This window comes from Podarcis raffonei, chromosome Z (assembly GCF_027172205.1).
Source record: "Podarcis raffonei isolate rPodRaf1 chromosome Z, rPodRaf1.pri, whole genome shotgun sequence".
Taxonomy (NCBI): domain Eukaryota; kingdom Metazoa; phylum Chordata; class Lepidosauria; order Squamata; family Lacertidae; genus Podarcis; species Podarcis raffonei.
This window is the reverse complement of record NC_070621.1, coordinates 7691503-7716010: the sequence shown is the minus strand read 5'-3', so window position 1 is coordinate 7716010 and position 24508 is coordinate 7691503. Positions and strand designations below refer to the sequence as shown.

Below are 24508 nucleotides of genomic sequence, written 5' to 3'. Positions count from 1 at the left end.
CAGGTGGGGCTGGCAATGAGAACTCCTGAAGCCTTGGAGAACCACTACCAGTCAGGGTTGACAATACTGAGCTAAATGGAACCATGAGGACTAGGCTCTTAAATCATTGTTAAAGACATGGTTTTAGCTCAGAGGTAAAGCTCTTGAGTTGCATGAAAAACATCCCAGGTTCAATCCCCAGGGAGACCCTGGAATCCCGGAGAACCATTGCCAGTCAATGAAGACAATACGGACAAATAGTCTGACTCGGTATAAGGCAGCTTCCTACAGGTTATAGCCACCTAAGCAGACCCACTGAAACTAACAGACCTAAGTTAGTCTTGTCAATTATTTTCAGTGAACCTGCTCTAAGCTGACAATATGCTGTTCTGTATCCCTAATGCTGCTTCCCTTGCAGATGTGTACAGAAACTGCTGAAATGCCCATCCCTGATCAATAGCCAGGCATGTGTTTTGCTAGTCTTTTAGGAAGCTAGTTGATGGATGTGTGTGACACATGTATCACCACTGAGCAATGTCAGAAGCTGGAGCTAAATGAAAGCTAGGAGCTAAATGGCACCTTAAACCTACACTATGGGTGCAGCAATGGAATGTCTAGGTGCACGTTTTTACAAGAAGAATACAAAGGTGAAAATGAATGAACTGCAGCCAAAATATTATGTTCATTTTTCACATGCTCTAGTCCTTCCTCTGCCCACCCCCCCTAATATTATTAAGAGGGTGTCTTCTCTAGTCTTCAGAGAGCAGCTGGAAGTGGGGAGGTGGAAAAAGGTCCTCCTTTCCTCCTACTCTGCAGTTTTAACCTGAAATCTTAGGCACAGTTCTGCACCCAAAACTCAGAAACTGCTCGCGCTAATGAAATACCGTGTCGCAAAATGCTCCTAGAACAATGGGAGTTTCAAACACTGCCACTGAGAAGTTACCATTGCAACCATTGCAAGTTGCAGCAGAAGTCTCTGGCAAAGAACCACAGCCGCCTCCCAGCTTGCAATCGTCACTGTAATGTGGCTGTTCTCACCTGCTGAGAGGGCAATGGTGCTTAGCTTTACTTTATACAGGTTGCTTCGGACCCTCCAGTGCTGCACCATGGGGTAGCCCATGGCTTCGTCATACCGGATATCACCTGTGAAGAAATAATTTTGAGTCAGAGCACAAGAGGCAGGAAGTGGCCAGAGAAGAGAGCTGTCCACTTACGCTCCCACAGGCTTATTTCATTGTCACAAACTTTGGGATTATGAAGAGTGCAGTAACAGAGATCACAGCCTCATAACAATAGTCACTGCTGGGGTTCTTCAATGAACAGGCTGGAGGCAAGATGAAGACAGAGCCATGCTTATTGGCACCAACAGGGTGTGTGTTTTAGAAGAAACATCACTTAACATGGCAGAAGAATTGGAAATTATCCAGAAAAACGTAATTTCCAGCCACAAAAATTGCGGCATCTGTGGGAAGAGCAAAGGGAGAGGGGAAGAAGCAGGGCTCTGCCAATAGACCAGTTTCCCTCGGCTCATGTACAGCTGTCAGTCTATAGCAGCTATTCCATCAGGCTGCAACCAAGGGAAAGAAGGAACGCTATGCATTTGGCTTTGCTGAAAGACTAGCTCCCTTTGGCTCTGCCTCTCCTGCACTTTTCACGTGGCAGTGACCACTCCATCAAGCAGCTTAAACTGTTTCCTTCCCAACTGGGCATTAATAAGAACTACCCTCCACCTAGAACTCGGGTGAGTTGCAACTATGTCCAAGTCTCCTACCTGTGAGCAGCTGGAGATTTGGAAGTGGCTCAGAGAGCACACCACGACATTGCTCCTCAACTGGTAACGGGATCACCATCAACGCATCAGCCAACTGGGGAAAGTCCTTGATGAAATTATTCTCCCTGCAGAAAGAAATCAGAAAACTCAAAAATAATGATCTGGGTACCCTCTGGGCAGAGAATCTGAGCACAGTGTTAGGTGGTAGGAGACATTAAGTGAAGGGTGCATTTGTGTAAAAGAGAGAGAAATTGTGTGTATATGTGTGTGTGCAAGGAGAAAGAGAAACCTCAGTGATACAACTCTTCAGGTAATCAACTGCTTCCCTGTGATTTGTTGTAGAATGAGCCATTTGCTACGTTCTTTGTTTTAAAACACACTCTAGAGCGGCTAATACTGTCCCAACTTGCAGTAAAGGACAGATTACAAGTACATTGCCCTCACCTCTACGATTGCACTCGGACAACAGCAGCATTTTAAACAATGAATGCTGATTCTCTTATAATGAGAGGCACCCCTCTCCAGTTTAAGCTTCACCATAAAATGCTTTGAATTTCCTAAAACCAGAAGGTGGCAAGCTTAGTAGCAAAACCATTCCTACTTTTGCTATGTTTATTTTACATGCTCCAGTCTTTGCCTATTGGCATACTGTCATGTCCAGACCTTCTTTGTCTGTTGGTGGTGGTGGAGATAGACTGAAAACATTGTGCTTTCAAGTTGCTCGAGCGCACTGTTTTGGTTTTGCAGATGCAATAATGAGTTCCCCTTACCACTGGCTCTCCACCACAAGGTGCAAGTAACTAACAGGGCTGCCCAGGGAGTGCCGCGAGGCAGTCAGCCTGGTGCCTTGGCTTTTAGGAGCCACTTACACTCAGCAAAGGAACGTTCAGCAAGGCTGCTGTCTGGGAGAATGGCTGCCGCCAACCTCATCCCAGAACACTCTGCAGATGTACTCTGGAAAGCAGACAGACGCTGCCTCTTTGAGATGTGACACCGCCATTCAGCTTCAAACCTGGATTTCCCCTCCAAGAAACAGGAGCTGTTAATTAGATCCCTCGGGGTCTGCTGTATTGTTCCCCCCTTTTATTCTTTCTTTAAAATACACATACAGAAGCCAATATGAAACTCTGCACAAGCTACAACACGTACCTTTTGCCCAATGCTTTCTAGGCAAAGGTCTGTGCTTTGAAGCACTGTGTCTGAGAGCTTTTTATTTTCTTGCCCTGGCAGTTCCTCTATGAAAAGCCACTCTTTATTTCTGAGTCAGAACAAACATCAGTTCAGGTTTTCTGCGGATTTGCATTTGCTCCGGTTCAGCGGTAGAGAGTGGGTTTTGTGGGGAAAGTGCTCAGAGGGAGGGTGGGAAGCACATGGACATGACACGGCATGTTCAAGTGTGGACCTGTGCCTGGAAACAGCCCCAAAGGAAGTCTGGATGAACCATGACTTCCTTCCTATGTTCTTCCTATTATGTTCACACGTGACATAACCACCATCAAGGAGCTCTCCAATGCATATTTAAGCACATATCACAGAATCTTAGAATTTTAGAGCTGGAAGGGACCCAAGCGTCATCTAGTCCAACCCCCTGCAATGAGGAATCTCAGCTAAAGTATCCATGACAGACGGGCATCCAACCTCTGCTTAAAAACACCCAAGAAAGGAAAGTCCACCACCTCTAGTAGGAGTCTGTTCTACTGCCGAACAGCTCTTACTATCAGAAAGTTCTTTCTGGTGTTTAGTCAGAATCTACTTTCTTGTAACTTGAAGCCATTGGCTGGAGTCCTACCCTCCAGAGCAGGAGAAAACAACCTTGTGGCATCTTCCATGTGACAGCCCTTCAGATAGTTGAAGATGGCTATCATATCTCCTCTCAGTCTCCTCTTTTCCAGGCTAAATAACCTAGCTCCTTCAATTATAAGGATTGGCTTCTGAACCCTTGATCTTAGCTGCCCTCCTCTACATACATTCCAGTTTGTCAACATCCTTCCTAAATTGTGGTGGCCAGAACTGGACACAGTATTCCAGGTGTGCTTCACAGGTAGCAACCATGCACAGCCCTGGATCTCCAGGCACCCACAAATTTCAAATGAAGGGGCTGACCCCCCCTCCCGATTCCACTTGGTGGCATGTGCACACTGTGGGGTGTGCACATGTCACATTGGTACGCTCGCTCGATGTGTGCAAGTGACATCAGCATGCTGTGGGCCTGCCAACACCACACACACACATGCATGCATGCCCCAGGCACTCAAGGCAGCACGCTTGATGTGGTCTGACCAGGGCAGAATAGAGTGGGACGATGACTTCCCTTGATCTGGACACTAGACTGTTGATATATATGAAACTGAAACCAGTAGTCATTCCTTATCTGCACCATGTCATGTAAACTATCTAGAAGCAGGTAGCTTCAAGGTCAGAAGCATGAGGTAATGTTCATGCGCAGAGTTCTTATGCCTGGATGAGAAACTGGGAGAAAGAATTGAGCTTGTTCTTTTCTCTCTCTGCTCTCTCTGCTGGGAGGGAGAGAACCATCTTCAGAAGCGGACTGTCCCAGCAACATGCTAGTGACTAATTTATGGGCTAATGATGTACAGAACCATTAAGCTGCAAACCAGCAATAAACTTTACTGCCTGAACCATGGGTGTGAAGTGAGTTTATTACATCGGTGATTGTCTCCAAAAGGCCTTGCAACACTGTGCAGAGTGACGCACACAGAGGAACATGCTGGGCACCTTGTGAGTTGGAAAATATACTCACTAATATCCAACATAGTCTCCTGTTGATGCAGCCTAGAATAGCATTAGCTTTTTTTGCTGCTGCATCGCACTATTGACTCATGTTGAGCATGTGGTCCACCAAGACCCCTAGATTCTTTTCACATGTACTACTAGTAAGCCAGGTGTCCCCCATCTTGTATTTGTGCATCTGGTTCTTCCTGCCTAAGTGCAAAACCTTATATTTTCCCCTATTGAAATTCATTTTGTTAGCTTGGACCCGGCTCTCCAATCTGTTAAGGTCATTTTGAATTCTGATTCTGTCTTCCTCAACATTAGCCATCCCTCCCAGTTTGGTGTCATCTGCAAATTTGATGAGCATCCCCTCAATTTCTTCATAAAGACATTGAACAACAACAGGCCCAGGACAGAACCCTGTGGCACCCCACTTGTCACTTCTTTCCAGGATGACGATGAACCATCAATGAGTACTCTTAGGGTTCAGTCCGCCAGCCAGCTACAATTCCACCTAACCACATTCTGCCCACATTTCACCAGCTTCCTCATGAGAATATTGCGGGAGACTTTGTCAAAAGCCTTACTGATATCAAGATACACTATTTCGCAGCATTTCTCTGATCCACCATGTAACTCCATAAAAAAGGAGATTAGTCTGGCAGGACTTATTTTTGAGAAACCCATGCTAGGTCTTCGTACAGTGGTACCTCGGGTTACATACAATTCAGGTTACATACACTTTAGGTTACAGACTCCGCTAACCCTGAAATAGTGCTTCAGGTTAAGAACTTTGCTTCAGGATGAGAACAGAAATTGTGCTCCGGTGGCACGGTGGCAGTGGGAGGCCCCATTAGCTAAAGTGGTGCTTCAGGTTAAGAACAGTTTCAGGTTAAGAACGGACCTCCGGAATGAATTAAGTACTTAACCCGAGGTACCACTGTAATCACTGTATCCATTTCTAAATGTTCGCAGCCCTACTGTTCAATTATCTGTTCTAGGACCTTTCCAATGTCAAGCTAACTGGTCAGTAGTTACCTGGGTCTTCTCCCCCTGCCTTTTTTTTAATATGGGGACAACATTTGCCCACCTCCAGTCTGTAGGGACCTCACCTGTTCTCCAGTAATTCTCAAAGCTCATAGACAAGGCTCTGAAATTACATCTGCAAGCTCCTTTAGTATCCTTGGATGCAGCTCATCAGGCCCTGAAGATCTGAATTCATTTAACATAGCTAGATGTTCCCTTACTAGCTCTTTTCCTATCTTGGGCTGCAGCTCCATCCGTATATCCATTATTCTGTTATGACCAGGTTTGGCAGTGCTTCCCTTTTGGGTAAAGACACAGGCAAAGTAGGTGTTGAGTAGTTCCACCTTTTCTCTATCACCCAATAGCATTTCTCACTTTTTCCCATACAGAGTAGCTACCACTTGCTTGTTCTTCCTCTTACTTTGGGCATAGCCAAAGAAACATTTATTTATTTTTATGCTCTCTTGTAAGCCTGAGCTCATACTGAGCTTTAGTCCACCTGACCCTATCGCTGCAACTGTTGGCTACCCGTGTGTATGCCTCTTTTGTGATTTCCTCTTTCTTCCATTTCTTGTACATGCCCTTCTTAGCTCATCTCTGAGCTCCTTTTACAGCCACAGTAGTTTCCTTAGATGCCTCCCACGTTTGTTTCTTTTTGGAATGGTCTACATTTGGGCCTTCAATATTTCTACTTTTAGAAACTTCCATCCATCTTGGACTCATTTCTCTTTGAGTCGATATGTCAATATGCCTTTAGCATATTGGGGTACATTTATATTATATATGCTTTTCTGAAGAAGAAGAAGAAGAAGAAGAAGAAGAAGAAGAAGAAGAAGAAGCAGCAGCAGCAGCAGCAGCAGCAGCAGCTTTTGCTGGTAGTTTCGTGGACATTGCTATCTGGAAATTTTTTAAAAAAATATATGCACATTTTGGTTTTTGTTGCTATATTACAGCAACTGTGGCGGGTTTGTTTTTGGTTTTTTAATTGGATTTCATTGTACCATGAGTCAGTGTCTTGCCCTTTTTTAATTGCTATATGTTCTTTCAGCTCTACTCTCTTTATATCCACCTGGAAGCAGAATGCCACTGAACTGGGGACTTGCAGGTTTGGTATGGGAGGAATAGAAAAGAGAGAGAAAGTACAGAAGGGCTATTGCCTTTATGCCCTGCTTGTGGGCTTCCTAAAGCATATTAACAGGCAGTGTCCTGAATGAGATCCAGAAGGCTTAGAGATATTGAGTAGTGCTGGTGGGGAGAAGGAATTCATATCACTATTTATTCACAATGAGTGAGTGAGTGAGTGAGTGAGTGAGTGAGTGAATGAATGGTCTTACTGTGTATTTTTCCCAACATTTGTTGTTATTGTTTAAATTTGCTAAGATATAATGCTATAAGCGGGACGCGGGTGGCGCTGTGGATAAAAGCCTCAGCGCTTAGGGCTTGCCGATCGAAAGGTTGGCAGTTCGAATCCCCGCGGCGGGGTGCACTCCCGTTGCTCGGTCCCAGCGCCTGCCAACCTAGCAGTTCGAAAGCACCCCCAGGTACAAGTAGATAAATAGGGACCGCTTACTAGCGGGAAGGTAAACGGCGTTTCCGTGTGCTGCACTGGCTCGCCAGATGCAGCTTTGTCACGCTGGCCACGTGACCTGGAAGTGTCTCCGGACAGCGCTGGCCCCTGGCCTCTTAAGTGAGATGGGCGCACAACCCCAGAGTCTGTCAAGACTGGCCCATACGGGCAGGGGTACCTTTACCTTTACCTTTAATGCTATAAGCAGCCTAAATCAAGCATAGCCTCTGTCATCCTCCACCACCCAAAGTCACTGGCCTCTTTTCAAATGCTTTATTTAGGTATACCCAGTGCTATTTTTCTAGAAAAAAGAGGCGCCAGAACTCACCATGAACACCTCCCTGAGTTCCAGCAAGTTCCAGTTGAAAAAAGCCGTGGGTATACCAACCCCTATAAGAGCAAAACATCCACCCATCACTAGACTCCATATCTGCCACTGAACTGCAAGCCTTGGACATCTCAAGTCTCTTTTCTGCCCAAGCAAAGTTGATCGTCACCCTCCGGGTAAGAATTTAAGGCATATCAATGTCTGATTATCGTCTTCCAAAGCAACTACTCTATTCCGAACTTAAAAATGGAAAGCATAGTGCTGGTTGTCAACAAAAGAGGTTTAAAGACTGTCTCAAGGCAAATCTAAAAAAATGAGGTTTAAGCACCAACGACTGGGAAACACTGGCCTGCGAGCGCTCCAGTTGGAGAACAGCCTTTACCAAAGGTGTCATGGGCTTTGAAGACACTCAAACTCAGGACGCAAGGGAGAAATGTGCTAGAAGGAAGCATGCTTGGCAAATCCACTCCGTGATCAGCTCCTGCCCGGAAACCAATGTCCCCACTGTGGAAGGACGTGTGGATCCAGAATTGGCCTCCAGAGTCACTTACGGACTCATTGGTAAATGTTTATGGAAGACAATCTTACTCGGCTACAAGTGATCGCAGAAGAAGAAGAAGAAGAAGAAGAAGAAGAAGAAGAAGAGGAGGAGGAGGAGGAGGAGGAGGAGGAGGAGGAGGATAGCTTGTGTTTCATAACTAGTTCTAGAAAACAGTAGCCATTTCTTCAAGGTTCAGAATTTGATAGCACATAACAGTTCCTCCAGTGCTATAGCAGTCAGATAGCCAAAGTTCCCCCCACACAAATTGTTTCAATGCAAGCAGCATTTAGTTTCAGTCATTATGACTCTCATATACTTGGTGTGCCTGATCTGCTACTCATGCCATCAGTTTACCCGAAGTGTGCAGTACCCTGAATTCTTTCCCACACCGAATGTATGTGACAATTCTTCTCTCCCACCACTCCTGCTTTCCCTTCAGATTCTTTGCTTCAGGCACTTTGCAGCAGCAACTGATATGAAAGGTGCCACACTGAATATAACCCTGTTGATCTGCAATCCGTTAAGCCAGACAAGACACAGTGCTGACAGTTTATACAGAAAGGGAAAGCAAGGCGGTGGGAAAACCTTCCTTATGAGCTCAAGACAGAAAAAACGGCAACAACAAAAATACACCCTCTTCTTCCCTCCAAGAGAACCCAGAATGGTTATCTCAGCTAAACGAAACCACCGCTTGCAAACCAGTTCATTTGCAAAGTTTTGCTATGGATTAATATGGGAAGCATCCACAGAACTGTAGAGTTGGATAGTCCCCTAAGGATCATTCAGTCCCATCCCCTGCAATGCAGGAATCACAGCTAAAGAGCCTCTGACAGACGGCCATTCACCCCCTCAAATGGATGAGGGTCTCTAACACTTTCTGAGGGATCCAGAACATTCATCTCAAGTATAAATCAAGGGGTCAGTCTCTGACATCTCCCTTGAAAAGGATCCCAGATAGAAAGCGGAATCTCTTTGTGAGACCCTGGAGAATGATTGGCAGGAAGGCTATGGCACTACCAAGTTAGGCAGTTCAACATCTAGGACCAAGCAAAACATGACAGCAGAATAACTGGATGTTTTGTCCCATGGGGCTATTGCTGCTTGGGAGGTGAGGTGATTTCAGGAAAATGGTGTGTGTGTGTGTGTGTGTGTGGTGAGGGCAGGGAAGGTTTAGCCCTCTTCCACCAGCACCACAGACTGATCAGATGCTGTCTTCTTGCTGCAGATTCTATTATTCTTTAAACAAAACAGCAGAACGTATGAAATGTGCACCTTCAGAGTAAGGAAACCCCATGTACATTCAGAATCATGGGCATAGCCAAGGACGGGCAGGGAGGGGCAGCTGTCCCCCCGAATCAACAAAAATAAATAAAAATACATTGCAAACTGAGATTCTGCCCCCCTTCCCCAACAAAAGCCCTGCCCCGCAACAAAAAAATCCTGGCTATGCCCGTGAGAAGAATGGCAACAGTGCACTGTGGACACTGAAACTCTTGGCAAATAGATTTTTGTACAAAGTGACAGCTCCAGCATCCTTGGAAAGCTGACTCTGCAACAGCAGCTCTGGGAGAGACAGTAGCAGTGACAAGGGAGATTTATGCCTCTGATGAATGTTGTTGCAAAGCACATGCTGGACACAGATGCAAGATGCATCAGTCAAGGCAGGTGCAGTGGAAATCTGCACTACCATTTCACTCTGCTCTTAGCTCCGTTGTGTGACGGGGATGAAACAAAGCATACCCCACTGAAAAGTATGACCCTCATAAATTATCCCACCCTAGATAATGGAAGAGGGATCAATGCAGGCTGCAGTTTTCAGAGAGGATGTCAGAGATTCAAACATGCATGAGATGCACATTAATTCCTTTCAGTATTCATAGAATCACAAGAGTTGGAAGGGATACCAAGAGTCATCTAGTCCAACCCCCTGCAATTTAGGAGTCATAGCTAAAGAATCCCTGGCAGGTGGCCACCCAACCTCTGTTCAAAAACAGAGTTCACCACCTTTTGAACTAGTCTGTTCCAATGTCGAACAGTTCTTTCTTTCTTTCTTTCTTTCTTTCTTTCTTTCTTTCTTTCTTTCTTTCTTGTAATTTGAATCCATAGATGTGGGTCATCCACTCTGGAGCAGCAGAAAACCAGCTTGCTCCATCTTCCACCTGACAGCCCTTGAGATATGTGAAGATGACTATCATGTCATCTCTCAGTCTCCTCCTGTCCAGGCTGAACAAACCCAACTCCCTTAATTGTTCCTCATAAGGCTTTGTTTCCATACCCTTTATCACCTGGTCACCCTCCTCTGCAAATATTCCAGCTTGTCAATATGCTTCTTAAACTGTGGTGCCCAGAACTGAACACATTAAACATGCATACATGCTCAGAAGCTGGCCTTCCTGGCTTGCTGTCAATCGCAACCCAGATTTCCAAAAAGTGCAAGAAGTCAAAGAATAGAAAGAACCCAAAAGCTCCACCTGCATATGAATTTGGGGGTGGAGTGGGGGAGGGGAGAGAGAAATCAAATCATTTCTGAATAGAATCTATGTGCAATTGAGGGGTTGGGGTAATGAAAAGAGGTGTGTGTGTGTGTGTGTGTGTGTGCAAGATGTGTGTAGATTAGGAATGCCCCCCCTTTTTAAAAAAGGACAGCATTTGTTTGCTGGCGGGGCTGCATACCAAAGTAGTGGTGGGATCAAAGGGGTGTGGGGTGAAAACAAGCAGTGGACCACCCATTTTCTTTCTGCCATCATACTCCCTCCCTTCCTTGAAAGCAATTCCTCCTCCCAGTGTGGTGTAGTGGTTAAGAGCGGTAGACTCGTAATCTGGGGAACCGGGTTCGCGTCTCCGCTCCTCCACATGCAGCTGCTGGGTGACCTTGGACTAGTCACACTTCTCTGAAGTCTCTCAGCCTCACCCACCTCACAGAGTGTTTGTTGTGGGGGAGGAAGGGAAAAGGAGATTGTTAGCCGCTTTGAGACTCCCTAGGGTAGTGATAAAGCGGGATATCAAATCCAAACTCTTCTTCTTCTTCTTCCCCACAACACACATAATCAAATTATTCCTGGGTGAAGGAGAAGCCATGGATGGACTGAATAACACTACAGGCTGCACCTACTCCTGGTGTAGCTAGGGAGGGAGTAAACATCTGGAACAGGGCAAAATCAAGACTGCATTCTTAAAGGATCCAGCTCCCCTCATTATGGTTGAGAGTGCACATTCAAAGACAGAAACGGGAAGTAGAAAGCTGCCATATACATTTTGCTCCATCTACCTGAGTATTCCCTTCTGCGATTAGCAGTAGATCACAAAGGGCCTTCAGCTAGAGAATGCCACTGAGCTGTGGACCCCTCCCTGAAATTCTGGACCTGCAAACTGTCAAGGCACCCTGCTCTTATGTGAGCTGCAGCTCCTCCCATCCAGCATCACATATTCACCCCACACAGAAACAGGTTTAAAACGATGTGTTTTTCCTTGCACAGTCATGCTAAATCTCTCACTCAAGGACAGATCTAAGTTGTGCATGTATATGCATGGGTGCTTTCAAATATATTTATTGATTTTCAGGAACACGGTGGACAAATACAAACATATACAGAAAATAACAGCATCCCCAAAGCAGTCCTCCCCCTTTCCCCAGAACAATATGAATTTAAAAAGGCAAGGAGTTGAACCCAAAAGGTTTTCACTCTAGAATTCTGCTCCATAGAAATGCATGTGTTTGATCAAGGTGGGTGATAACCGTGTTCTTTAGCCATCGTGTAAGAAGTGAAATCAGTCCAAATAAAATGAAAGTCACCTGTAGTCTTGTTTATTCATCAAAGGTTAGTGGCAGCACTACCTGGATTCTAAGAAACCATTAAGAAGTGAGTTTCCAAAACACATGTTTGGGCAAAAAAAACCCCAACATGTTTGGGCTAAAGTCGGGTCTGAAAAGGTGAAAGGCTGCTGCACTAAATGGCTTTGCAGAGATTGTGGAAGACAGAGAAACATCTCACAGTCCTTCCAGCTGGGAACACGGTAGAACCAGAGGTGCAGTTAGAAGTTTCAGCCAGTAGAGGGCTGCACATGCCTTGAACAATGCACTACTCACAAAACCGCCAGTTAACTTCCATTCTCAAGCAACTGTGAAAAGGCAGAGTTTCTTGTTGGATGTTGTGTGGGTTTTTGCAATTCTAAAGAAGTCTCATGGCCAGCCCTCCTTGCTATGGGCAAAGAGTTGGAAGGTGTATGCGATTGCTTTTCAGGGATCAGCAAACTTTTTCAGCAGGGGGCTGGTCACTGTCCCTCAGACCTTGTGGGTGGCCAGACTATATTTTTTGGGGGGGAGGAGGGAATGAACAAATTCCTATGTCCCTCAAATAACCCAGAGATGCATTTTAAGCAAAAGCACACATTCTACTCATGTAAAAACATGCTGATTCCTGGACTGTCCACGGGCCGGATTTAGAAGACGATTGGGCCAGATCCGGCCCCTGGGGCCTTAGTTTGCCTACCCATGGCTTACACTCATGAAATGAAAATATTCCTAATTACTGAGGAAGAGAACAAGAAGGTGTGAGAAGGAGGAAACACAGAATGTGTGTTTGGGAAAGTTATAATAGGCCAGTGTTCGGACACGATTGTTTTGGTAATGAGTACTGATTAGGCAATACAGTGGTACCTTGGGTTACAAACACCTCAGGTTACAAACACTTCAGGTTACAGACTCCGCTAACTCAGAAGTAATACCTCAGGTTAAGAACTTTACCTCAGGATGAGAACAGAAATTGTGTGCCAGCGGTGTGGCAGTAGCAGGAGGCCCCATTAACTAAAGTGGTACCTCAAGTTAAGAACGGTTTCAGGTTAAGAACAGACCTCCGGAACGAATTAAGTTCATAACCAGAGGTACCAAAGTACTGTTTTTCCTCTTGCACGCTTTAAAATGCAACACTATTTATCCCACTCTCTTGAGATAGGCTAGAGACTGAGGAATTGCGACAATCTGACTCTCAACCTCCCACATCCAAAGTCATCACTCCCATCAAGTGCACCACAGTTCGGAATCCCAATATTTATTCTAAAGTGGAAGTCTCCTCAAGTCAAGTTCACAGCTCCCAGAAATCCTGCCAACACTGCAGCAAATTATCCCTTTGACTACAGAGCTAGCTTTATTATCTAAATAATAATAAGAAGAAGAAGAAGAAGAAGAAGAAGAAGAAGAAGAAGTTTTCCAACATACCCCAACAATAGCCAAATTACAAAAATAACAATTCCCAAATTATACAATTATCAGAATGCCAACCAACTTCCAATTAACACATTTTGGTTAAAGTGGCTCCCCGCATGATGGTTTGGGTGCATTTCGGATCTTATATCACTGCGTTCCATGATCTTAATTAATGTCAGTTACATTTCAGTTATAATAATAATCCCTTTGTATCTTGCCAAACAGTCACTAGGCAAAATCTTATACCCAAATATCTGGTCACCTTCCTCCTAGTGGCAGTTTGACTCAAAACAGTGGGAAACTAACATTACACTTCTTTGTTTACTTCTCAGGGCTCTGTGGTCCAAAGTGTGTGAGCGGAATAAATAGAGGTGTGATAGTAAAAGAGTCGTTTATTAGCACTTGATACCCACTCAATGCCTGTACAATGTATCAAAAGCAATGTTATTAAACCTCTAGAATCACGTCGTAAATGGTTCTGATATGACTTAATGCCAAAATATTTGTGGCCTCAGCCCTCTTAGTGTGTGCCTATAGTAATAGCTTGCTGATTCATGCAACTTCCTTTCTTCGTTTCTTGAATACACCTGGGTGTGCATAATTAGGTTTTTACTTTGTTTTCCTGTGTTTTCTTTTCTTTAACAACCCCTCCCCTTGTTTTGGTGCTGTTCTAATCATAAGCTTGGACTCCACCATGTAGTTTGTACAGTGGTACCTCAGGTTAAGTACTTAATTCGTTCCGGAGGTCCGTTCTTAACCTGAAACTGTTCTTAACCTGAAGCACCACTTTAGCTAATGGGGCCCCCTGCTGCCGCTGCGCCGCCAGAGCACGATTTCTGTTCTCATCCTGAAGCAAAGTTCTTAACCTGAAGCACTATTTCTGGGTTAGCGGAGTCTGTAACCTGAAGCATATGTAACCTGAAGCGTATGTAACCCGAGGCACCACTGTACTGTATTTGGAAACATGGAAAATTTCAAAAATTATTTTTTTAAAAAAAGACCACAGCTCCAATTCTTTTGAATGAAACTGAGGCAAAGGCCAAGTCTTTGGGGGGGGGGGGCGCACACTCACACACTCTGCCCAGTAGTGTCTTAGGAATAGGACCCTTCAAGAAAGCAAAAAACTTGTGAGAGCGAGTCATCCCTTTGCACCCAACACTGGCAGGTGACATAAGTCTCTGGTCTTTCAAACAGCTTGTCTATTAGACACATCCTTCTTTCTTTACAGAGAGGTTGGTTTACACTGGCTGCTTATAATAATTTATTATTTATACCCTGCCCATCTGGCTGAGTTTCCCCAGCCACTCTGGGCGGCTTCTAATCAAGTGTTAAAAACAATACAGCATTCATTCATGTTGAGCATTCATTTTGATTTGTCTATGCAGAGGTTAGAGGACATTACATCAAACAAATGTCAACCCACACATTCTAGTGCATTTCACTATGACTTTCCTTATCACAAAAAGTCCATTTTTTTGGCATGGGGTGTGGAGAATGGGTTTTGTGCAAGACCACTAAATCCACTCCACTTGAGCAAACTGAATTTTCTGGTATTTCACCTGAAATAGGGAAAGTCTGGAAGCATCCTAAATTGGAAATATGCTTTAATCCAGAAGGTCCTAGTCTCAGCCCCTGCTGCCAGTCACTGCAGACAACACTGAACCACATGGACCAATGTTGCTATCACCTGCTAACAGGATCAGGTAGAACAACCAGTCTGAGTAGACACTTATCAATAAAATAGTTTCACCTGGCCTACGACAGCTTCCTGTGTTCCTGTATTCCCTGCTTAAGGCAGTAGCTTCCCCCACTTGCCATCCCATAATGCACCAACATAAAAACATTAATTTGAGGGAGAGGAGGAGGAGATCATGACCCATGACAGTGATTAGCGGAAGCCACAAAGCATGGTATTTAATTACCTTTTCTCCCAGCTCACACTGCTACAAATGTTAATCATATTAACACCCACCCCTTTGTCCAATGAGGTTACATTCCGAAAAGTGACAATGAGGAAATTGCACTGCAGCAATTCAAAACCAGCTCAGCTGGCTTCAGCATGATGTGTTTTGATATGGGGTCAGCAATGGCTTTTTTTAATTAGAGGCATGTAAACAGTAGAGTTTCTTTCTTTCTTTCTTTCTTATAATTTTTATTAAAGATTTTCTTGAATTACAAAAGAACATGCAATGTTTCCCTTCTTTTTCTTTTCTTTTCTTTTTCCAGATCACAGAGTCTCTTAGTTATGTTCAATGTAAGACAATGTTCTAAGCAGTATAGGGTTGAAGGGGAAGAGAAGTGGGGGGGAGAGTGGGTGGTAAACTTACATATTAGTCTTCCTTTTTTTTTCAAAATTGGTAAATGTGTGAGGTTTTTGTGTCAGCGTCACTTGGGCAGGTTTTCTTTCTATTAATTTGTTGGTTTACACTGGCAGTGAGAGAAGGTTGGAGGGCAGGGCGTGGTTGATTGCCTTTGCTTAACTGCAGTGAGATTTGTTTGTGTGTTTAGAAGCGGGGTGGGTTGTTAGGCCATGTTAGCCATATTGATCCATATGCTGTTGGTGGATCCCTGTTATTGTCATTTTGGGCTGTATATATAATAAAGCGGAGCTATACCAGGGACGCGGGTGGCGCTGTGGGTGAAAGCCTCAGCGCCTAGGGCTTGCTGATCGAAAGGTCGGCGGTTCGAATCCCCGTGGCGGGGTGCGCTCCCGCTGCTCGGTCCCAGCGCCTGCCAACCTAGCAGTTCGAAAGCACCCCCGGGTGCAAGTAGATAAATAGGGACCGCTTACTGGCGGGAAGGTAAACGGCGTTTCCGTGTGCTGCGCTGGCTTGCCAGATGCAGCTTTGTCACGCTGGCCACGTGACCCGGAAGTGTCTCCGGACAGCGCTGGCCCCCGGCCTCTTGAGTGAGATGGGCGCACAACCCCAGAGTCTGTCAAGACTGGCCCGTACGGGCAGGGGTACCTTTACCTTTACCTTTTTATACCAGGGTGAAGGAGTCCTCCTGTATTTGTCCCTGGGTCTGTTGGTTAGCTTTTCTAATATATCTGTTTCTCATACAATTTGGTACCAGTGGTCCATGTTTACTCCTGACAGGTCTCTCTAGTGTCTAGATATGAAGTTTCTGCCTGCTGAGAGTATGTGGGTTATAAGTTCTTTATAGAGTGAGCAAGCATTATTGGCTTGGAAAATATTCAATAGGGCTAATGCTGGGGTGGCTTCCAACACCTGTTTGGTTATTTTACATATTTCTTGTAGGATTTCAAGACACAGATCTAAAAGGTCCTAGGAAAACCAGCTGTATACAGTGGTACCTCGGGTTAAGAACTTAATTTGTTCCGGAGGTCCATTCTTAACCTGAAACTGTTCTTAGCCTGAGGTACCACTTTAACTAATGGGGCCTCCCGCTGCCACCGTACTGCCGGAGCACAATTTCTGTTCTCATCCTGAAGCAAAGTTCTTAACCCAAGGTACTATTTCTCGGTTAGTGGAGTCTGTAACCTGAAGCGTCTGTAACCCGAGGTACCGCTGTACTGCTAGATTTGAGCGAATGTCAATCCACAGAAAATCTGATTCAGCAGTAAACAGCAGGCCTTCTTAGGGAAAGTGGTGACACACACACACACGAGAGAGAGAGAACCTCTTAGTGACCCATGACTTGTGATCACTGCTATGTGCATTGTCACTTAGTTTATCCCGTTTATACCACATCTTGCTCCCTTGCCTCATCTTTGGTAGTCAAATGAAGCCACGTTACACTGAATCAGCCTATAGGTATGTCCAACCCAGCGCTGCCTACACTGACTGGCTGCAGCACTCCAGGATTTCAGACAAGGCTTTTCTCTCATCCTTCCCTGGAGGTACCGGGGATTGAACCTCACACCTTCTGCATGCAAAGCAGATGCTCTGTCATCAAGCTATTAGAATAATAGAACAACAGGATTGTAGGATTGGAAAGGGATTGGAAAGGGATTTCTAGTCCAAGCCACAGCAATGCAAGAATCACAGCTGCACACTCACATACAGTCCCTGATTCTGTGGATCACAACCAGGAAAAGGCCTTTCTCTGCTCAAGAGAGCTGCTTGCTGTCGGTCACAGAAGGTGGCACTGGGCACAAGAGACTTTCTCATACAAAGCTGCCTCATCCCAAATCAGGATCATCAGTATTGCTGGACTCCAACCCTGCTTACCCCAGCCAGAATGGCCAACGGTCAGGGAGTGATGGGAACTGTAGTCCCACAACATCGGAAGGGCTATGAGTTAGCAATCTTTCGTCCAATCTTTGGTTCAGCTAGAATTTTATTGCACCCCCACCCACCCACTCCAATACACACACAAAATCCCTTCTGTAATTCAGAGTCATGAAACTTGAAGCGCCAGTAAATGTCATATCAATATTGAATCAGGTCTCCCCAGCTCAGGATTGCTCACAATGACTGGATTTCAGGCAGAAGTCTTTCTCAGCCCTGCCTGGAAATGTCGGGGATTACACCTGGGACCTTGTAGATGCAAATCACTGAGCTAGGAGCCCCAGTACATCAATGGAGTGGAAGTATCACTTCTAGTGAAGTGGAGCTCACCTTCTCACCTTCTAAGCACATTAAGCAAGTACGAGAAGAGGATCTATGGACATGTGCAGACTGCCCTTCTGCAAAAATGAGTCGCCAGGAGCAACCACAGCACACCTGGGATTAAGTAAAAGCCTTGTCCAGGTCAGCAAACCTGCCTCCCAGGCAGACTTAAAGCTCTGGCACCCCTTTTAAAAATAAATTAACCACTCAGTGGGTGGGTGGATTATCAGCGCTGTAATATAAACTTAGCGGGTCTGTAACTGCGAGGTGCTGAAAATGATTCAGTCAATCATCTCTGGCAGAATGCCTCGGGCTCTGTCTTGGCAGCCTTTTTTCATCCTAACAGCAGAATACTAATCATAATGGCGACAGGCGCACTAAAAGCTGCACTTGCTTCGGAGCCAAGGGATGCTCCAGACGGCACAACCTGGACCCTTCTTCCTTAATAGCATCTGATTTGAGAACACACACACACACATACAAACAAAAGAAACAAGGAAGAATGACACACACACAAATGGCACAGGGACAGGGGAAATAAAGAGGCAGCTGTCTACTGAAAGTGTCTCCAGGTGCACTGCTTGCAAAACAGCACAAGTGTCACCTGGAAACTCTGGTGTCAGCTCCCAGGAAAGCCACCCACAACCCTCATCCCCCTCATTCAATCAATACAATCAAAGGGATGGAACAACTCTCCCATGAGGATAGTTTACAGCATTTGGGACTTTTTAAGTTTGATAAAAGCTGAATGAGAGGAATGAATGTGGAGTTGAAAGGCACCATGAAGATCATCTACTCCAACCCCCTGCATTGCAAGAATCTTTTGCCCAACATGGGCTATATGCTAGAGACATATAAAACTTTGCATGGGGTAGAGAAAGTGGATCAATAGTTTTTCTTCCTCTCTCACAATACTAGAACCTCAGGTCATCCAAATAAACTGTGTGTTGGAAGATTCAGGACAAACGGAAAGAATTACTTCCCCAATTACATACATTCCCATAGCAGCTTTAGCTCAAGCCTGCCTTCCTTCCTTCCTTCCTTCCTTCCTTCCTTCCTTCCTTCCTTCCTTCCTAATTATTGGGTGAAACACTTTGTCTTTCTGATTTCTTTCAACACCTGCTCTTGCCCTTTCTCCTTGGAGGAAGGAGATGTCCCCTGGCCCCTCAAATATCTCATGTCTTTGGTCCACCTGTATTTAGCATGTGGGGAAGTTACTGGTGCTGGAATTGGTCCAACCTGTGTTATGGACAGGGTACAAAAGGTATAATACCCCTTCCATGCAAGACTATTTGCTCTTCCCTAACCAGCATTTCGGACGCGGGTGGCACTGTGGGTAAAAGCCTCAGCGCCCAGGGCTTGCCGATCGAAAGGTCGGCGGTTCGAATCCCCGCGGCAGGGTGCGTTCCCGTTGCTCGGTCCCAGCGCCTGCCAACCTAGCAGTTCGAAAGCACCCCCGGGTGCAAGTAGATAAATAGGGACCGCTTACTGGCGGGAAGGTAAACGGCGTTTCCGTGTGCTGCGCTGGCTCGCCAGATGCAGCTTTGTCACGCTGGCCACATGACCCGGAAGTGTCTGCGGACAGCGCTGGCCCCCGGCCTCTAGAGTGAGATGAGCGCACAACCCTAGAGTCTGTCAAGACTGGCCCGTACGGGCAGGGGTACCTTTACCTTTACCTTTAACCAGCCTTTCATATACACCCTCAACAACTGATATTTTGAGTTGTGTCGCACCCCATCATGGCTTCTCAAAATTCAAATGTGAACCAGCTCAAAAAGGTTGGTGACCCCTGTTCTAAGGGGGCCAAGAAAAAGATGAATGGGTAAACTATGCTGACCAGACTTCAGACTATGCATGTGCGGGTTCTGCTCCAGGAGCTGGATGAGGTGCATCCTGATATAGAAGTATCCCAACCCACAGTATTCATTCCTGCAATGCTTGAGTACCATGGCAGAGTTTCTACATGCCCATTCTAATGTTTATTCCTCCCTTCTCTTCTGGTCTTTCAATCCGCCCTCCCTCCTCGCTGCAATTGTTTATTCTACTAAACTGTCTCCCATGGGTTTAAAACTCATGATAGGCAAAAAGATCTAGCTTCCCCTGAAGTGTCTAGAGGGAATGTCGGAAGACTCGGTGTGGAACGTGAACAGATTCAGGAAAATTTATGGTTCCCACAGCAACACCTTGTTCGTATGTATAATGCACTGTTAAGGCAATGCCGCTCCAGATTTATGCCTTAATTACAAAGTCACTGTTATGGGAGGTAGTCACTGCTAAATTATTTTGCTCTCAACTTCTTGGTAAATCAGAGGTTATCTTCCTTCCTTTGAGATTCCAGCCGCTTACACAGAGCCTTATGTTTGTGACGATTAAGTTCAAAGCTTGACTAAAATTGGGAAAGCAATTTTTGTGTCCCAAAAAGGCAATGGTGTTTTTTTAAAGTTCAAAAGGATGGGGGGGGGGTAGTTTCTATTGAGCAGCCTAGTATAAATATATAAAAGATTGCAGAACCTTTACACTGCTGACCTCCTACTCAAATGCAATGTGTTTTTAAAAGTTCACACCTGTCAGGCAGTTAATCTAACCCCAGGAACAATCAGGAATGATGTGACAGTAGACAACCTGATTTAGAAACACTGCACTGATGCTCAAAAGGAACCAGCCTTCCCCAGCTGCATCAGAGCAAGGCTGGCAAGGAGAGGCATAGTTCACATAAGATCCCATTCCAATCAGAAAGCTGTCTGTAGTCCTTCCTACCTGGGAGGATACAATGGCCTGGTGGCAGAGGTGTAGTATGTGGGGCATCACCCTGGGCAAACATTCAGAAGGGTGCAATTAGGCCATAGGAGTCTTGAGGGTGGGAGGAAGGTGGCTCCATTTTCTGGCACGGCAAAGTGTGGTGCACGGTTGGCTGGATGGGCTGCAAGTCAAGAGCCCTTCCCTGCTGAGGTGAAGCCCCCTCTCATTGCTTGCCCCCATGGCTGGCGCCACAGTGCTTGCCAGGTCGCTGCTGCGCCGGGAAGTGCCCTTGGCTCCCTCCTGCCCCAGAGCTGCCACTGACTCCCCAGCCAAGGCTGCTGTACGGAAGCAGGAAGCCACAAGCATGGTGATGTGTTGCTGCAGTGCCCAGTGCACACAGAGGCAGCCATGTAAGCTGGATTAAAGCATATTTCCAAAGGCGGAGCTTCCAGTGGGGCGTGCTACAGGTGAACTGTGGTGCCCCACCCCTTTTGCGCCTTCCCGGGGGCTGGTAACCCATTCTCCACTACTGCCCCGTGCGGGGCAGGTGAACACCATACTGTTCAAGGAGATGTCCCAAACTGCTGTTCTGATTGCTGACCATAATGGTCAGCTAGGGCTGCCATATCTCCACCCCAAGCTGGAGAAAGAGGTACATGGACGTGTGGAACTGCTGCGCGCTTGCACCTCTTTTCCCACTTCAGGCTGGTGCCAGCGACAGTGTGCAGAGCAGCCCAAACCAGAGGTGCCAGAGCCTGAAGCAGGGCATCAATTTACAACTCACACAGCCAGTCTAGGAAGATACTATGGTCAAGGGTCTCAAAAGTTGCTGAGAGATCAAGCAAGAGGAACAGAGTTACGCACTCCCTGTTTCTTTACTGATAAAGGTTATCCACCAGGGTGACCAAAGCCAACTCAGTCCCAAAGTCATGACCTGTTGTTTTCAAGTTTTGCCTTTCCTTAACAAAGGTGTATTTACAACTTGGTGATGATTGACATAAACCTCTAGGCCCAGGTTGGCTTTTTGAGCAGGAAACACACTTCCACCACTTTTAAGGTGGTAAGCACAACCCTCTTGTGAAATTATGTTTTTACCATACGCAGCAGCAATCTCACAAGCACCCTCCTTGAATGATTCACAATAGGTAAAAGGTCATGAGAGCATGTGGCTGGACCAACTTTTCCAAGCACCTTGCCTTTCTCCTCTGAGATAAAAACTGGTATCTTAAAACCACACTAAACACCTTCAACAGGAACTGTCAAATCCATGGCATCTAAATTGTTACAGAGACGAGTGATTTCATTTCCAAACTGTTGAGCAAATTTGCCACAGTGAGTCTCTGAGGGCTGTTACACCCCATCCTCCCATTTAGGTGTTAATAAACCTCTCACCACTCTGAAAAACTCTGCCAGATTGCTACTTGAAGATAAGTTGGAGGCAGCAAAGTAAACCTTACGCGTTGCGTTCACTGTGATGCAGCAGAGACAAAATTATGTGCTTGGCCATCTTCACCATGAGTCTCCCACCACCATCCCCAGTCATTGTCCAACCTGTGCCATAGTCTGCATCTCCTGGGAGTAATAAGGTGCAGCATTTGCAGTACTTGGATCAAGTTGACAGCACAACACATTTCACCACTCAACCATAAGACTGGGGCCTTGGCAGGATCATCTGCTCTCTGTCAGGAAATCCTCACCCTCAACCAGCATTCAAGAATTCATTGGAATGTGTAAGTGTCCATGGATAGAACATCTTAATAATTACTTTTTATAGCAAAATTTCTGAAGCAGCTCTGTCCTTTTGCAATAGAAATAAAAATGTCTGGTCCCTCCAGAATGTTGAGACTCAAAGTAGTTTCCTTGGTTCTGTAGTTTGTTTAAAAGGTGGACCCTCACCTGGGTAATAAACAAGGTGGTGTAGAAGTGAATTCTTACCACATTTTGGTGGCTTATGTGGGGATAAGCCGAGGTCACTTGAGACCCTCTGAATGGGACCTGGAGAATTTCATCATTGCACAACACAAATGGAGTTTTGTGGATGAAAATCCACAGGTAGTTCAGTGGTCTTGGTGATAAAGAAGTTTTCCCAGGAGCTGAACAAGGACGAGGCCAGCTAGAACCTGGCCAGAGTGTGGAAGGCACGGGTGTATTCTCTGAAGAAGCCTCAAAACTGGGACCTTGCAGATTGGATCTGAAGCCTCCCCCTTTCACTCTTTGCTTTTCTGACTTGTGGCTAGCTGCACTCTCCCCACTGTTAGAAGAAATCAGTGGGTTGCCTCATTTAGGTGCAATTGAACTGAAAGGGGCCATTTCCTTTCTGACTGTCTCAGAGAACAGCTGCACAGCTACCCAGGTTCCCACCCCTTGTAATGCAGCAATAAAACTACTACCACATTTGCAAAGCTAAGCAGGGTCCGATATGGTTTCAAATTGGATGGGGGACTGCGTGTTCAGATTCCTGCATTGCAGGAGATTGGACTAGATGGCCCTCTGGGTCCCTTCCCACTCTATAATTCTATGAGTCTGTTTGGAAGTGTATATAAATATCTCTCTCTGTGTGTTATCTATTAGCTTGTTGAGTGGCATTTGAAGTAAAACAGTTCTCAACATCTAGCTAGAATCACAGAATTGTTGGAAGGGACCAGAAGACATGTTCTCACTTGCTTAATCACCTGCAGAGAAACTGATCTGGATAAATGCATCTTTGAATCTCTATCTCAAAAAACAAAACAAAAAACATTTTTTTAGTTTTGTTGTTTCACCAAAAAACATGGCCATCTTGAAATAATAGCCAAGGACCAAAAGTCATAAAACAATTAGTGTGTACCAAGAGTTTAAATGAAATTGTATTAAAGGGCTCAAGAGTTCTAATGTCTCCATGTCAGCCACAATTGCTAATTACCTAAAGGAAATTGGTCATGGTACTATGAGGGGCCGGATGTTAAGTTTCCACAGATCTTTGCAGTTCATTGCATTAGCTTTAATCTAATCTATTTCCCTTCTTTGGCTTTTGTGCAATCACTGCAACTTTGGCACCTCTAAACGTCACATCCTTCACTGGATTGGCAAGTAAAGATAAGCTTACTCTAGATACGTCATCCGAAATGAGACAAGCTGACTAGCAAATTTGCAATTAATTTCTTCCTGGGTTCTTCATAAATATCACAATGGGGAATATATAGTGACTTACATTTTCCTCCCCCTAGCAATAGTGTATGCAGTTGCTTCAAATACAGCTTTGTTGGCTGCATTTTGCTTCAATCTGCCTATCAACAGTTGCCAAGTGAAGAAATCTAAATCATTCCTGATGCTGCAGCTGTTGTGTGGTCTCAATGTGGTCCATTTTACACCAGCCTTGAAACCTGTCACTTACTGTGGTGGAAACACCACAAAAATATGGTCCACACAAGGAGTCCTTGCCCAAGATCACCAGTTCCCAATTTCTGATTGTAAGAAGTTTCATTTTAATAGCAGCAAAATGAACACTATTGTTCTCTTTTGAGGTGGGAGATAACTATGGAGCTCCTACTGGAACTCCATAGGAAGCAGGAAAAACCAAGCTTAAACTGATTTATTAAATGTTAAAATACATATCAAACACTTTTCAGTATTCCAGTCAGTGTTAGAAACTGAGATGTGAAAGCTAAGAGCTAAATGACACCTCAAACCTAGGTTATGGGCGCAACAACTGCAGCTAAAATATTATGTTCATTTTTCACATGGTCTAGTTCCACCCCTACCCTAATATTCTTAAGAGGGTTTCTTCTCCAGTCTTCAGAGAGTAGCTGGAAGTGGGGAGGCAGAAAAGGTCCTCCTTTCCTTCCACTCTGCAGTTTTAATCTGAAATCTTAGGTGCAGTTCTGTGCCCAAAGCTCAGAAACTAATGAAATCCCCTGTCGCAAAATGCGCCTAGAACAATGGGAGTTTCTAACACTGATTCCACTACTTTTGCAATACTGGAAGCAGGGTTACTTCCTGTACTACTGCTGATTTGCACTCCATGAACATTAAAGGAAAAGGATTGAAATTGGTGACTTTTTAAAAAAG

At 45.2% G+C, this 24508-nt stretch overlaps 1 protein-coding gene across 3 annotated transcripts in view; it reads right to left on the bottom strand.

Annotated features, from left to right (window-relative positions):
• Window positions 1-24508, bottom strand: part of ASTN2 (astrotactin 2) — a 653023-nt gene that overhangs the window by 174630 nt on the left and 453885 nt on the right. For all 3 annotated transcript variants that reach the window (XM_053373809.1, XM_053373810.1, XM_053373811.1), the window contains exons 14-15: window positions 1751-1875; window positions 1018-1122 (exon numbers count right to left, since the gene is read on the bottom strand). In XM_053373809.1, the coding sequence (XP_053229784.1) occupies window positions 1018-1122; window positions 1751-1875 (230 nt within the window). The remainder of the gene's footprint in view (window positions 1-1017; window positions 1123-1750; window positions 1876-24508) is intronic.